The following is a 16537-nucleotide window of genomic DNA, read 5'->3' as shown; positions in this document are numbered from 1 at the left end:
CTCTGTGCTCCTGTCGTCACGTCCTTCGCTTCCTCGATCTCTCTCCTGTCTCCTCGTACTCCTTGGCTCGGTCTCTCCTTCTTCCTCCTGGGAAACGCCGTCCGTCGTCTTCCGGGTATCCGCAGCCTTTATCCGCCCCTCTACGATGACGTCCTCGGTGGGCGGGGTTTCGTCCAAGTGGAAGGCCGCGTTAAAGGAGCCCTGTCCCCGTTCCAGAGTCCAGTCCTGTGTGGGAAAGGAATACCACTCTGAAGCGCTGTGGTCCGCTGGTGGCTGTAGGGGAAGAGAAGGTGATGAGTCCCACGGGTACCCTGCTGTCGGGGCGTAACTCTCTTCCCCGTCACACCCATGTAATTGGGTCCATTGATGGTACACATGTGGCTTTGGTACCACCGCAGGCACAGGAGGTAGCCTATCGCAACCGCAAACATTACCACTCGATAAATGCTCTTGTGGTGTGTTGTGCTAACATGCTGATTTCCCATGTCTGTGCACGTTTTCCAGGATCAGCACACGATGCCTACATCATGAGGCGTAGCAGGGTGCCACTAATGATGCAGCGGCTGCACAACGAATGAGCATGTCTTGTTGGTGGGTATAGTCTTTTTTTCCTGTGTGTTGCGGTATCTTTGTCTCTTACGGCATCTCCTGACACACTTCTTTACATGATGTTTCCATGTAGGAGACTCTGGCTATCCCAACATGCCATGGCTGCTGACACCTCTCCGCAACCCAAGAACAGATGCAGATGACCGATACAACAATGCACACGGGCAGACCAGGCGTGTGATTGAAAGGACGTTTGGACTCCTGAAGAGCAGATTCCGGTGCCTGGACAAGACAGGCGGGTCCCTACCTTATTCCCCGGAGAAGGTCTGCAAAATCTTCCTCGTGTGCTGCATGCTGCACAACATGGCAGTTGACAAGGCAGTGCCACTCATCCATATGAGCAGGAACATCCACCCATGGAGGATGATGGGCTTGGTCACGAGGCTAGTGATGAGGAGGAGGAGGATGATATCCGGAGTCAGCTCATACGCAACTTCTTCTCATGATGGTGAGTGACTGGGTATGGGTGTGGAAGCTTGTAGCATTGAGTGGCATGTGTTGCAATGTGTGTGTCCAACTGAATGAATGCTAATTGACTTTGATGTGTGTTTTGATGTGTCACTCGAGTGATGATGTCATGCCACACAGTTTGGCGGAGAGACTGTCTTTCAACAGTACATGTGTCCAACATTGTTCATGTTTTGTAAATGTCCATGTGTGCGGCGATAATTGTTTTAGGTGACTTCTTGTGTGTCTGTCATTCACAGGGTTTTGTGCCTGTTGTCTGCTCGTGTCATCATTGTCCTCCTGCTATTCCTCACGAGTATTTCAACGTGTGCTGAATCAGCGTTCCATGCACGGACATGTGGAAATGTCAGTTTGGGTAAGGATTGCAGCAAGGCGATTTGGTGGTGGTACGGGTTGGGACTGTGTGGGCCTGCTTCTGTGCATGTTGTGGTACAATGCATACATGTATTCTCACCATGGACCAAATCACATGTAGCATCACTCCCATGACATGATAGTCACCCTTCTTGACAGCCATCTCTAGTGGAGTGTGGCGTCTGATGAAGGCATCAATGTGTGTAAAACTTGCCTCTGAAACATTGCGGATGCTACGGGTGGACATAGTGTGGGACCTCACAACAGCAGACTCTATAGGGAATTGCATCCTCTCCGTGTGCAGCAGGATATGTTTGGGTCATCCCCTTAATCTTGTGTGGCAGTTCATTGGGATTTACATCATCCGTGTATTGAAGGTGGTGTCCAGCATATGTCCCACATGTTCTGTCAACTGACCTGTGAGCCTGTTGATATGGATGCATATCCCTTTGTGTGTGTATGTGCAATAAAGGTGTTCAGCACAATCCTAAGTGCCTCCTCTCTGTCACTGCAGCTGTCTTGCCAGTTTGCATGCATCATCTATGGCATAATTGTCACAGATTGAGCATCTGTGTGTATGTGTCCTTCGACAACATGCATGAAGTGCTTAATGGCTAATGATCTCTATTGTGCATGTAGTCCCTGGTTGTGTAGGTATTTCTGCAGGTTGCTCCCCACAACGGGACGTGAATGCCTGATGATGTTGTGTCTCCTGTGCGCAGCTCCGCATTCTGTTGCCTGATCCTGTGGCCTTAATTTTGGTTGATTGTTCATACATTTTCTCGTGGTGACCCATTAGTACCCTGACACTCCTTCCTTTACATACACCTGTTGCACTGTGCCTTTCTGACCTCTTTGTCTTTGTGTGCTACTTTTTGCGTAACTTCTCACCCCTTCCACCTGCTGCTGCCTCACCTGCGGCACCGTCCTACCTCGCCAAACAGACCTGGGACTCCCTCCCCGGGCACCTCAACATGAGCCATGAGCTCTACACCTTCATGATACTCTTCAAAATTGGTCTGTCTGAGCAGTATTGCAAGCCCCCTATCAGCAGCTTGAGGCATTCACGGGTGAGTATTGTCCTCCATGTCTGTATTTGGTGTTACATTGTGGACAATGTGTGTCCTCGACCAGACTCAGATCCCAGTGTATGGATGGCTGGAGTTAGTTCCGCACTCAGGCATACTTTGACATATCCCCACACGTATGTTGTGGACTCATGCTAAATGATGGAAATATAAAATTTGAAAAGTAGAATTTTTATTTTTGGCTCTGGGGCGTGATTTGTGCAAAGAAAAAGGGGCAATGCAGGGACCATAGAATCCAAAGTTCAAAGGGGGAGATGGGATCCTTGGCATTTGAAGTAATCAGAGTCCTGCCCACAGTGTTTGGCATCATTGGTCAGACTGTGACCAGCAAGTCCATATGGCAGATGATGTCAGTCAATGAGGTGATGGTGTCGCACATGAAGAGCAGGTGCCAGACCAGGTGACCTGGTAGATGTGGATGGGCGGCTGCCTCTCATGATCTTTTCCGTGGATGACCCACCTTCCTCGCGGGACCCTCATATGCAGGCCTTGACGATGCATGGGACGCTCCGTCGGACGAATCCTCCTCCTTCTCCCTCCCTGTGGCTGGTGCTGGTCTTCGCCTGGTGGCACAGGGAGGGTTGCCCATGTTGTCGGCAATCCGACGGAGTGAATGGCTAATGTCCCTTTGCACCGCCAGGAGCTCAGCCTGTCTTGCCTCTATCCGTCCTTGGTGTTCCTGTTGACTGGTGTAGAGCTCGGCCTGCTGGTTTTTTATCTCTGTGAGGGTCACCGCTACCTGGCTCAACACCCTGGTGTCCCACCACCCCTGCCCACACGAGCCTGGGCTGCCGTTGTGGGCACATCGGGTCTACGGGACCCCTGAGGGATGGCAGTGGCGGGGTTGTCTGCCTCCTCCTGGGTGCCCGTTGCACCTTGTCCCTCCTGGTCAGACAGGCTCAGTTCAGTGAGGGCAGGGCTCCGCGGGGTCTCCTGGGATGTGGCAGTCATGAGGGTGGTGGTTGGCACAGATGTCCCTGAACCAGGTGCTGCAGGGGCTTGGACACCAGAGGGTCCAGGTTGGTCGGTGTCATCCGCGGAGTGTTGAGAGGCGTCGCTGCCGGTGGGGTCAGGTTCCACCCGAGCCTGTGACTGTGAATCTTCCCCCCCATTGTTGGGAGGATGTTCTTCACGTTGCCCTGTGTGTGAGAGACAGACAATGTTAATGCTGTTTCATGCAACATGCATGTTTCATACACATTCAAGTTGGCACTGTTCCTCCAGGTAGTTGTATGTGCCTAGCACCTGAATGTTCACTTGTGGATGGGTATGTTGCGGGGGACAGATTGATATGTTCTCCTGAGTCTATGACATGTCGAATTGCGGCTTGTGTGCTTCTTCGGCTATGTATTGGTCTTGTTGTGTTGCATGTCCATTGTGACAGTGGGGGAATCCATTGCCTGTCCTGATGGTGTTTTCTTGTGTAAGGGGTGTGTGTGACAGGGCCTGCTGGTGGGTGTAGTGTGATTTGGCACTGGGGCTCCCAGGTGATGTAGCTGTCCCCCCATGGAGCATGCTGCCATGACAGTGAGTGTGAGTTCCTGTCCTAGCTATCTGACCTTGTTGTCTTGGTGTTTGTGTTTGCACTGGTCACAGGAGGGCCTTGTGCTGCCTACACCAGGGCCGAGTGTACGCTATCTTGTCAGTACTTTCCCAATCTGTGTGCATTGCGAATGGTGCATGGGTATGTAGCTGGGCCATATGGGATGAGGGCAATTGTGTCTGATTAGGATTTCAAACAAGCGTTTTGTGGCACCCACCCTCCCTGCATACCGGACATCCATTCTTGGGTTGGTGCTTCGTGTACCATGGGACATATCATGGCCTTGCTTTCTCAATGGGGCATACACATGTTATTGGCATTCACGTTGTTTTTGACTGTGGTTGTGGCGGTGATGGCTTGGGGGTAGTTGCGTGCATTTGGTGTAGTTGGGGTGTGAATGGCATTACCCCTCTGTTACGTAAGTTGTTGGTGTACTCACCAGGCTCTGGAAGTCCTTGGAGTCCATGTACTCCCACCGGCGGAAGCGTGCGCATCACCTTCTCCTCCCAGGGATGGTAATATACTGGTCTGCGGGGCGCCCCACCTCCAGTGATGTTGCTCTGGGCGTGCTCCTCTGTCATTTTCCTCTTGACAGCCCTCCGCAGATCGTACCACCTGGTTTGGCAATCATTCCTGGTCCTTCTGATGGGTGCAACAGCATTCACCCTATCGACGATCCTCTCCCACAGGGTTGATTTTTCAGCTATGCTGGTCTGTCCCCCGCCATCGCTTATGTACGGTGCGTACCCCGCTATTGCTAGGTACGGTGCGTACACCGGCATCGCTTATGTGGAAGTCATTCCCCGTGTACGAGACGGACGTTTTCCTTACAAATCGTAATTCGGTAAGCCGGTCCGGATCGTACTTGTACGTTCGGAATCTATTTTTACAAATTGTATGTAAAAGTGTCCGGGTCCGTGTCGTACAACTTTTCCAGACTCAAATTCGTAACGATGGGGCAGATTTGTATGTATTTTTCACATACGAATCGTACTTCATAGGTCGGACGGGACTCGTACGATTCGTATGTAAAAATTTACAGATACGAGTCGTACAGGGGAATAAAATACAGAATTGGAATCGGCCCCCATGTTGTAGATAGGATGTCGATATTCTTGACATCGATATTCTTGCTCCGATATTTTTGTAGGTCGATTTTTTGACCTTCCATATTTTGTCAGTGATCCATGGCCTTGGTGCACACAAAAAAATAAGGTAAAAAAACAAGCAGTGTGAAAGTTGAGTGCGGTAGGCGAGTTTAGTATGTTAAAAGGTACCCATTGTGATGAGATGTGGCGGTGAAATGGGTAAAGGAATAACATGAAGAAATAAATGGTGGAACATGCACAACAAGTGTAAACAAGTTCATTAAATTGTTACGTATGATCCAGCGCACACAACAACTCGGGGTAAAGGTGAGAACATGACTGTCCTCCCTGCATCGCAGACCCGCCGTCACACTAACTCATTCACACACGCATTCATTGGTGGGGCCCATAACACCAACACTCGCACGTCTCTTTCACAGGTCTGCACACAGGAGGAAGGATGCGCCAGACATGTGGGTGGGAGTGCCTTATAACCTATAGGGAAAGAAAAGTTATCTTACATCATATACATTAACCTTCGCCACCTATAGATTCCTAATCCTAAACATCAAGGCACTCCGCCCACTTGGTCAATCGGACCAAATAGTTGGATTGGTTGATGGTTTAAGACACAGAATCCTCTATTCTTTTTAACTAAGAACCACAAACTCATAATTTCTGTTAATCAATATTGGTTTATCTTGATATTTCTTTAATTAGCATCTGTTTCTTCAAATTTAGAATTTCTGGATCAATTTAATCAAATCGCAGAACACCATATTTACCTATTCTGGCTATCTGGGTTTTCTCTATTTCATTGGCTCAGCATAACCGAATTTTGTCGTTAAATTGTCCAAAGAACAGGCCAGATCTCAGAGTCCAAAGTCCTTTGCTCAGCACGTTATAGTCCCAAGGATCATCAATGGAACAAAGTCGTGCCAGCATCCGTCATCTGGAAAGAATAGCGTAGCTCAGCGTAGCATAACCTAGCGTCGCATCGCATAGCAGTGGGGTGGGAAGCTAGCTCCTCCCTATTCTACTAATCATTTTATAATAAATTTCGGGATAACATGAAACATTTTTGGGCGGAGAAAAGAGATGATTGGCCAAGAGAAATCGTCTGATTTTGTATTTGCCCTATGTGGGAAGGGTATGCCCAGACGTGGGTCCCGTGCTCACTACGCCACTGGAGTCAAGCTATCCTTGCTGAAGAGGGGTGAAACCCCGAAACCAGTCCGAGGATGCTTGATTCCGGTCCAGGGAAGACATGGCTTGGCAGTTCGGGCTGAATTGTTCCCATGAGGCACAGGGTCAAGACTGATTTGCATATGGCCATGTCTGAACTGGGGTGGCGTGGTGAGCAAAATAACGATGGATAAACCCAGATCTGTGACTGGGGGTGAATGTTTTGCCAATGTGCAGCATTCCGTCCATCCTCTTGTGTGTTTTGCTGTTCGCCCTATGTAGGAAGGGTATGCCCAGACGTGGGTCCCGTGTTCACTACGCCACTGGAGTCAAGCTATCCTGGCCGAAGAGGGGAGAAACCTCAAAACCGGTCCTAGGATGCTTGTTTCCGGTCCAGGGAGGACCTGGCTTGGCAGTTCGGGCTGGACTGTTCCAATGAGGCACAGGGTCAAGACTGATTTGCATATGGACAGGTCTAAACTGGGGTGGCATGGTGAGCAAAAGAATGATGGATTTAATCCAGATCTTTTGACTGGGGGTGAATGTTTTGATTTGTTCTGCATTCTGTCCATCAAATGTGTATCTTTTGCTTTCTCGCCCTAAGTGCGCCAGGTATGCCCAGACGTGGGTCTTGGGCTCACTGTGCCACTGGAATCAAGCTATCCTGGCTGAAGAAGGGTGAAACCCCGAAACCGGTCCTAGGATGCTTGTTTCCGGTCCAGGGAGGACCTGGCTTGGCAGTTCGGGCTGGACTGTTCCCATGAGGCACAGGGTCAAGACTGATTTGCATATGGCCAGGTGTAAACTGGGGTGGCATGGTGAGCAAAAGAATGATGGATTTAACTCAGATCTTTTGACTGGGGGTGAGTGTTTTGATCTGTTCTGCATTCCGTTCATCAATTGTGTATCTTTTGCCCATTGACTGAATGGGTACGTCTCGAACAAGTGCGCCCCCTACAGTGGGTAAGCGTCGGTGCCATCCACGCCTGTGTGGGGGAGACCCCTGTGACTCCCCCTGTGTGCGAGTCGTACGGCTGCGGGTGTCGGGGGTCCGACGTGGACCCCCGAAGTCCGACTGCGGGAGCTTTTGCGAACCGGACGCTCCGACTCGGTCGAGCTGTCCGATTCAAGTATCGTACTCGTTTGGTCGAGAATAGTCTCCATTGCGCACGTTTGTTTGCGTGCGAGCGAGTCGGACGGATCGGAGTCGGGAACGAGAAAGTCGGAGAATTCACGCATCTTCGCATCGTACTTCGTCGTCCAGACCCGTGTACGGATTGGTCGGAAAAGAAGCATCGGAATCGGATTCACTACGGCCGAACCCGATTCGGTGCCCTGCCGACCGAGATCGGAATCGGCTCCTAAATGGGAAGACCAGTGGTTCTTGCAGCTCACTGGTACTTCCATGGGCAATTGTGCTGCTTTAGCTTATGCTAAATTTTCATGAATAAATTTGTGGAAAACAACATTTTGGGAATGACCATTTGGAAGGAACATGCTTTAGTTTTTCTAAGGTATATTGATGATATTTTCATCTTATGGAAGGGGTCACACAGCAGACTCATCACTGAGCTAACTTCCCTGAATGAAATCAACTACAGAATCCAATTCACTTACGGTTCACGAAAATCCCATTGCATTTTTGGATGTACACATTAACAGAATTTTCAACAAATTGGAGACTAACATCTTTAGGAAGGCAACTGACAGAAACAACATATTGCACTACAATAGCTTTCACCAGAAATCTCTCAAAAACCACTTACCATACTCGCAATTACTGAGGGTCAAAAGAATAGTGTCGAACCCCATTATTTTCAAAGAACAAACCGATGCCATGTTAAAAAGATTCGACCAACGAGGATACCCCAGTAGTGTGTTGGAACAAGCAAGATTGTGAAGTATGACGAAATCCAGAACTGAACTACCAACAAAAACCCATAAAAAATATCAAAAAATGCATGGTAATAGTGTCAAATTTATCCACCATGAGTCATCGATTTAAGAAATCGATCAATAAACATTAGTCTATCCTAGCCATGGAACCTGATTTCAAAGGCTTTTTTACTGAGACACCGATTTTGCGTTCAGCAGAGGCAAAAACATCAAAGAATTGATCACACAACGTTCAAAAGACACACTGAAAATCGCTCACAAAGGGTCCATACCCTGCTATTATTGCATCAATTGTAACAATGTCATAAAAGGTTCTTTGATAACCCATCCGATAAAAGGGACGAAAATTTATTTGAGAGTGACTTCAAACTGCGACACCTCCAATGTTATATATTTGTTGAAATGCCCATGTGGCCTGGTATATGTGGGCAAGACTGAAAAAAAATCAAGACCAGAATACGTGAACACAAGAGAAACATCTGGACCAAAAACATGAAATCAGTGGTTGCCGCCCACTTCATTGCAAATCAACATAACATCAGCAACTCAGGTTTTTGATCTTGGAAGTTGTGGAGATGCAGGAAGGGAGAGACAACAACTGTCTCCTCCAAAGAGAAAACTTCTGGATTTAATTTCTCTACTCTTTAAAACCTCATGGTCTCAACAACAGAATGGAATTTTTGCGCTACCTTTAATACACCCACGGACTTTCTTTTTCATACTGTACTCGTTATTCTCTCTTTTTGTGATATAATACTCCTTGGGATTCCATGACTCTCATATACACCGTCTGGTTGTTTTCCATCACTCTTTCCTTCACTTTGGGTTCATGATCCTGACAACTTGAGGACCTTCCCTCTTTGTCTAACTTGCTTTTGTTTATTCTTTGACAATTTCATTTTCATTCTCTGGCAATCTCTTATCCCTGGACATTTCTATTCTTGGTTCTGTATTCTTTTGCTTCAAGATTCTCTTTTTACATAATTTTTCCACGACTTGCCATTTGGACTTTGTTTTCCATTCCACCATTGTGCTATCATCGCTGTGTTTCAACTTAAATTGTGATTTCATTGTTGCACTCCAACCGCATATTGATCTTGTTAACATGGTATACCACAAGACATTTCGCACGTTTTAAGATGGCACCCGTTTTCAGAGGCCATTTCTTTAGTCTAAGAAGTCCCCTTTTCACTGTTCACATCCCATTTCAAAAGTATTCAGTTCCCTTCATGGACGTTTCACCTCCGTCGCCACACACGCGTTACCACGACTTCATCCTCGTCAGCAATATCGCTTGCATGCTGCTTAGGGTTTCTCTGAATCTTTATTTAGACACCTTTAGATTTGGAACTACCATGCTAGACAATACTGCACACAAACGAGTAAATTGCACTAATCTTTGAAGTGTTGTTTTTTGCACTTTTGCACATTTACCTCGAGTCCATACTCACCCCAATACCACAGAGTTTGTTCACATTTTTTGTCAGCATGTTTGTACACCTGTGGAATCTGCTTTATTCTCACTGTGTAGAACTTATGTTCACTTCGATAAACCTGCACTTACGTTCACACTTTTTACTTGAGTTTTCACGATACCACTCACCCGGGTTGAGGTGATGGTATTGATCCTTATGGTTTGGTTTCCTCAAACTACCATGGCTTGTTTTCTTGTAGATATTTTGCCCCGACGAAGATCTTTAATGGCTCGAAATGCATCGGGACAGATGATTGGAATTTGTGATGGCCTCATTTAAGTTAATATGATTATTTTTCGAAATGAAAAACTAATATCTAACTTCGAATAAAACCTTTATAAATTCACCGCTACTATTGGAGATCTTATCTACTCCTTGTATGATCCTCTAACAGATTCAACATATCCCGCTAGGCGGGCCTCGCGCAGTGCTCAGGGGGACTTCCCCTAAACAGGAGACACTACTTCAGCATAAAGGAATAACATCCCATGAAGCAAATTGTCTTGATAATTTACTGTCCACTGCCTCTGTGTGTTTTTACTCAAGGGAAAATGGTATCAAGCAGCGGAGACCTTTGTGTAGCGCTATGCTAAGCGCTATGATAATGCTATGCAATTAGACACACTGGAATGAAGACACGCACTCATGGCAATACAGTCTGGGCCGGAAGTCCTGTGCGACTTCCGCCCATTTATTTATGCTCTCTGGCCACGCCTGGCCAGAGAGTGTCACAATGTGTGGGTGCCCTTCCGGGCTATGGAGGCAGTCTCTGGGGGAAACAACTAGACCGCTACATCCCATCCCAAATTAGTGTTCAACGGGAATCGTCAGTGAGGAATCAACATACAAAATCTGTCAGTCTCTGGCTCGGCCTAGGATTTGGCCTCAGGCTGTATCGGCATTGCGCATCTTGTCGACTTCTCATCGGGCTGACGGCTTTCGGTGTTTCCATGACACTGGACTGCCCACCATCCGTGGCTGGAGTGACGGTTTCAAGAACGGAGCCCTGAGTGCTGTCAGGTCGGGGTGACAAACTGTTATCTGGAGGGTCCTCCACTTCTAGTCTGCCGGGGTGTACCAGGTCGGCATCATCCGGTTGTACTTGTTTAAACCAGGAGATGCTCCGGGTGATGATCTCTACTCCTTTCTTAACTGTGAGGGCCGTTCCATTGATGTTTACTACTGTCCACAGTCCGGGCTCATATGCGGTGCGGAATTTCCCTCCGCTGTGACGATGGCGCACCAGGACGGTGCATCCAGGCGTAATGATTCTCGACCGTGCTCTTCTCTGGCTGCTTGCTTTGTCATTCGTGGCTCTTCGTCGAGTTTGCGCGTCGACAGGATCGTATGGTTCAGGCACCCAGTTGTCGGCCACTGGAATGGTATCTCAGCGGGGACCAGTTAGCATTAATGCCCACGGCGACCGTTTTGTCGTGCAGTGTGGGGTACTGCGATATTCTCTCAAGAATCGGTGAAGTGCCATTTCAGGATCAGATTGTTGGGCTACCGATATTCAAAGGATCTTATTTAATGTTCGCATGAACCGTTCTGCTTCACCATTGGCTTGGGGCCATTGAGGAGTGATAAGGTTGTGTTTGATTCCTAGTTGCGTTAGCAGCTCCTGAAATTCTCCTCCTTGGAACGGAGGTCCATTGTCAGTTTTCACGACTTGAGGCAGTCCGAAGAGCGCAAACGCTTTCTCAAGCACCGGCTGCAAATGGTTGAATGATGTGGACGGTATGACCTCTACAATAGGATACTTTGTGTAGCTGTCGCCTAGGACTGCGGTGACTCTTCCATCATGGAAGCTCCCGATATCTAGGCTCACCCACGACCACAGGGAAGGTGCTGGATCCTCTGTTATCACCGGTGCTGGTACTTCTGGGTTGCTGGTGAGCTGGCAGGCCCAGCAGTTCCTCGCGACGGTGTCCACAGCGGCCTCTAAACCAGGGAACCACACCTTTTCTCACATTCGTGATTTCATTCTCACGGTACCTTGGTGGCCTTCATGCGCTAGAATTGTTGCTTGTTCCTGGAGGCCTATTGGGATAACGATCCATGACCCTCGTAGTATAACACCACTATCAGACGTGCTTAGTTCGTCGTGAACTCGCCACATGTTCCCTAGCCGGAGTCGGTCTGGTTCGTGCCATCCTGTGATGCCTTGGAGGAAGCCTTCCCATGACCCACTGCGTAGGGCCTCTAGTACTTTTTGAAGTACTGCATCATTGTCCGTTTCCGCTTTTATCTCCTCTATCGTAAGGGCTCATGGACAGGTCCATTGAGACAGCATGCATACATATTCTTCGGTGCGTTGCTCATGTCTGGTATTTCCTGGGAGTACGTCCAACGGGTGCCTCGACATGAAGTCAGCAGGGTTCTTGGCTCCGAGCCTGTACTCCTGTCCATTTGATAATGCTGTAGCTGTATGGCCCACCGTTCGATCCTGGGCGGTGGGTGCGGAGCGGTGCCTCTGAACAGCGGAAGTAGTGGCTGGTGGTCAGTTACAATTTTGAAAGGATGTCCACTGATGGAGAGATGAAAGTGGTCACAGGCCCACTTCCTGGCTCTACTTCTTGGGCGAGGAGTGCCCCTAATCCTACGGGGCTGGCGTCCACTACTACTTCCGTACGTCGTGCAGTGTCAAAATAGGCCACGGTGGTTTTGCTCAGCAGTGTCGACTTGACCTTTTGGAATGCTTCTTCTTCTTCTTCTTCTTTTCCCCATCGCCACACTGCATCCTTCTTTGCAAGTGCTCTTAAAGGTTCAGCCACCGAAGCCAGATTGGGTATGAACCGTCCACAATATGTGGCCATGCCCAAAAAGCTCCGAACCTCCGATGCTGTGCTGGGTGCTGGTGCTTGCTGAATGTCTTGTGATTTCCTGGGGTCCACCTGCACTCCGTCTTGGTTGAACATGTAGCCAAAGAACTCAATGGACTTTTGGAAGAACTGGCATTTATCCCGGTGAAGTGTCACACCATGGTCGACCAAGCGCTGCAAGGTGGCTCTGAGATGGCGATGGTGTTCTTCGAGTGTTGCTGAGTGAATAAGTATATCATTACTGACATTGAGAACTCCCTGGAGTCCTGACAGAATTTCCCGGACTGCATTTTGAAAGATTTCTGCTGCCGAAGATATGCCAAAATTGAGTCTTTTGTAGCGGCGTAGTCCCAGGTGAGTTGAGAAAGTCGTGATATACCTGGTTTCCTCCATCAGCTTCAGCTGGTGGTACACCGCGTTGAGATCGAGTTTGGAAAACCATCGGGAACCGTTTAGATCAGCTAGTATGTCGTCGACCGTTGGGGTAAGGTGTCTCTCCCGCTTTGCTTGATTCGGCATACGCATGTCGATGCAGAGGCGTATCTTCCCTGGCTGTTTCGGTTTCTCCGCAATGATCATGGGCGATACCCATGGTGTCGGTCCCGTGACCTTTTCAATCACTCCCTGCTGCTCTAGGTTTCGCAGCTCTTGCTCGACGAGTGGCCTGAGATGAAAAGGTATGCGCCGGTGTCGTAGGGCAACTGGTTTCACTGCCTTGTCGATGTGCAACTTCACGGGATCTCTCCTCATGCATCCAAGGCCTTTGAAGAGTTGTGGGAATAGCTTGAGTAGATCGTCGGCCTGCAGGGTGTTGACCGCGTTGGCGAATGTCACTAGCCCCAGATCTTTCGCTGTATGGCTACTCACTAAGATGTCTGCCTCTCGGTCTATGACGTGGAACGTCGTGGTGACCTTGTGAGTGTTCGACTTGACTTGCACCATCATCTTCCCTTTGAGAGGTAATGGTTTCTGGCTTCTGTATGTCATGATTTTCACATTTGACGAGGCTAACACCGGCTTTGGCTTCAGCTGTCTGTACTGCTGGCAGCCCATTACATTTACAGACGCTCCTGTGTCGATTAGAGCCGTCACTGGTGTTCCTGCAATTTCGATGGGACACGTCAGTTAGGGTCTCCGTCTTCTTTTTAGATCACTCGCAAAGGATATCATATAGGCTTCAGCCTCGTCATCTGTGGATGAATCTTCTAGGTACTGCCTCCGGTTGGCTAGAATTTTTGCCATTTTGGGGTTGTCCGCTTCATCGAGCGATAGCTGTCGTACGTGCCCCTCCTCTGCAGACGCTTGCATAGTGATTGGGGATGCCGCACTTAGAGCACGTCTGACCTTGTGCATGGCATTCCTCAGGTGGATGCTCTTCATTACCGCAGTAGCCACAGCATGACCCTCGCAGGTTTCTGGTCAGCCATCGTCCTCGGGATGGAGTTCGTATTGCATCCGCTCGTTCAGTCTTTATTGTTCGTGGCTTTTCTGCTAGCTGGGTAAGTGCGGCATCAGAAAGCTTGTGCGACCTTGCCAGGATAAGAATATCTTCCAGGGTGATACCTGGTTGCCACAGTATGAGGGTCTGAAGATGTTTGTTGCAACATCCTTGGATCGCTTGGGCTCTTACTTCCTTATTCTGGTCGTCGTCCGTGCAGGTACTGGCCAATTCTCACAGCCGAGCGTGGAAAGCGTCCATGGTCTCGCCTTCCCTCTGACGCGCTTGCCGGAACTTGAAACGCTCATAATCTGGGTTAAGTTGTGGGTTGAAATGGGCATTTAATGCCCTGACTGCTGCGTCGTAATCGGTCGGGGCACCGGTGTCTGGGAGGTGTGCAAATAGTTTGTAGATTTCTTCCCCTCCAAAATGGAGTAACAGCGACCTTTTCACTGTGCCGTCCGTCTCACGAGTGGCGGTAAAATAGTTGTTGAGCCTGCCAATCCAGATCGTCCATCTTGGTGAGGCTGTCGCAGGATCAATGAGCTCGCTGAACGGGGCATCGCTGAGATTTGTGCGTGCTGCGACGTGGGCTGTGCCACTAGTTGTGCTGGAGGCGCGTTTTGTTGGGCCGCAGGCGCGGCCGCTGCCGGGGGAAGTGACATGGCGGTGCTTCGGCTGCGTCAGTACAGTGATGGACTTGTGCTGAGATCAATGAGTCCCTCTCCCACGAATAAGTGCTGCGCGCTGGGTCTGTTGCGCCACTTTAGAGGTACCCACCTCCGGCAATCCTGGACCAAGCTGTTTGGCGATGGGTTGCACCTGCAGCAGGCCAGCTCTCTCCCTCTCTCTGCGATGACAGTGGAGGGTTTGCGCAAGGCTGCACAGTCTGTGGGGCCAGTGAATGGCTGTACAAGACTGTCCAATCTGTATGCAGCAGGGCCAGTATAGGGTGTGCAGTCTGTATGTAGCAGGGCGCACGCAGAGCACCTGCAGCACGATGCTTCAGTTCAGCTACACAGCGTGATTTCGGCCGGCAGTGTCCTCTGAAGCTGTAAAGCAGTGCGTGACGGCCAGAAAGGGGTGGCAGAGCGGTGCGCGCAAGAGCGCGTTGCACAGCGGAGCGTTGGCCCGCTCGGCAGCACTAGCGGGCGAAGTGCTGAGATTAGCTGATGTACCTCGGTTGACGCGGCTGCATCCTTTCACCGCTCAAACGCGGACTTCGGCCTCATGTAGAGATGCGGCGATCTCCGATGCAGGGAAACGGGCGCCTGGATAGCAGCGACGATCGGCTGCACAGGTGCGATGACAGCATGCGAGGGATAGAAGCGCCCACCCTCGTCGCCAGTGTAGCGCTATGCTAAGCGCTATGATAATGCTATGCAATTAGACACACTGGAATGAAGACACGCACTCATGGCAATACAGTCTGAGCCGGAAGTCCCGTGCGACCGCCGTCCGTTTATTTATGCTCTCTGGCCATGCCTGGCCGGAGAGTGTTACAATGTGTGGGTGCCCTTCCGGGCTATGGAGGCAGTCTCTGGGGGAAACAACTAGACCACTACACTTTGTATGAGAGAGGTGATGAGAAGAAAAGGATCAAACAGTGTGTCGAGTTAGTGTGGAAAGTTGGAGAGGTGAATGAATTAACATTGTCAAGGGCCAACAAAACTGCTAAAGGGGAAGGAGGATTCCACTCTTTAGATTGTGTTGCCCCTGGTCAGTTAATGCCTCTTTCTTGCATTTTTCCTCTCTGAAAAGGGATAAGGTAATTTAGGCACATTAAGAGGTATTAAGAGACAAGGAAAATGTACCCTTCTTATGAAACTGGATGGAGTCTGATGTTTGCCACGCTGTGATCATCTGCTCATTTATGAATAAAGGTAATTTTGAGCAAGGAAGGGACACAAGCACAAGCCCATTTATTGGAGATAGTGGATAGGCAAGTATACAACCAAGACACCACTAGCCAATGGTATAATGAAGCAGATTTTATTTAATCTGTAACTGCTCTTCTTGTCTTGATTAACACTTCGGCCATGGCCTGTGCCCGAATGGTATGCTCCGGGTGTAATGAGTGTAGTTATTTAGTGACCCCGCCCCCATGCAAGGTCATAGAGAGCGTAAGCAGCAGCTTCGGCACGTGCTCTATACTCCAGCTCCTCGTAGTTGCTCGTGGGAACACCAGTAAGTCCATGCAGCAATCCAAAGCAGGCACCAGCAATCACCCCAGTGGAATCACTGTCCCCTGCAACAAAAGACAAAACATGTATTGGTTAATGCAATTGGTTTCACCAATGTGATCAATAATAAGCTGTTTTTTGTTGTAAGTTGTAGCTTGGTGATCAGTTGTGCAATGTAAGTTACTGAAACTCCTTTAAAGTGTTACGACTTGTTAACTGAGAAAAGGCAATATATTGTGCTGTTACTAATGGTACTATAAAGCAGGGAGATTAGGTAAAGGAAAGGGCGTAGGACAAGGAAAAAAACATGCACCCGAAAAGTATGCTTGCAGACATGAGGAGATTCTATGGGCGGATGAAAAAACCTAAGACAGCATAGCGTAAGTGC

The 16537-nt window shown here is 49.0% G+C and overlaps 1 protein-coding gene across 1 annotated transcript in view; it reads right to left on the bottom strand.

Annotated features, from left to right (window-relative positions):
- Positions 1-15389: 15389 nt before the first annotated feature.
- Positions 15390-16537, bottom strand: part of LOC146811941 (ADP-ribosylhydrolase ARH1-like) — a 127451-nt gene continuing 126303 nt past the window's right edge. Inside the window, exon 8 of the mRNA XM_085618910.1 lies at positions 15390-16214. Coding sequence (XP_085475036.1) covers positions 16054-16214 — 161 coding nt within the window. The 3' untranslated portion in view covers positions 15390-16053. The remainder of the gene's footprint in view (positions 16215-16537) is intronic.

This window comes from Triturus cristatus, chromosome 7 (assembly GCF_964204655.1).
Source record: "Triturus cristatus chromosome 7, aTriCri1.1, whole genome shotgun sequence".
Classification (NCBI taxonomy): Eukaryota; Metazoa; Chordata; class Amphibia; order Caudata; family Salamandridae; genus Triturus; species Triturus cristatus.
Note: the sequence above shows the minus strand (reverse complement) of the source record. Positions and strands in the feature narration are given on the sequence as shown.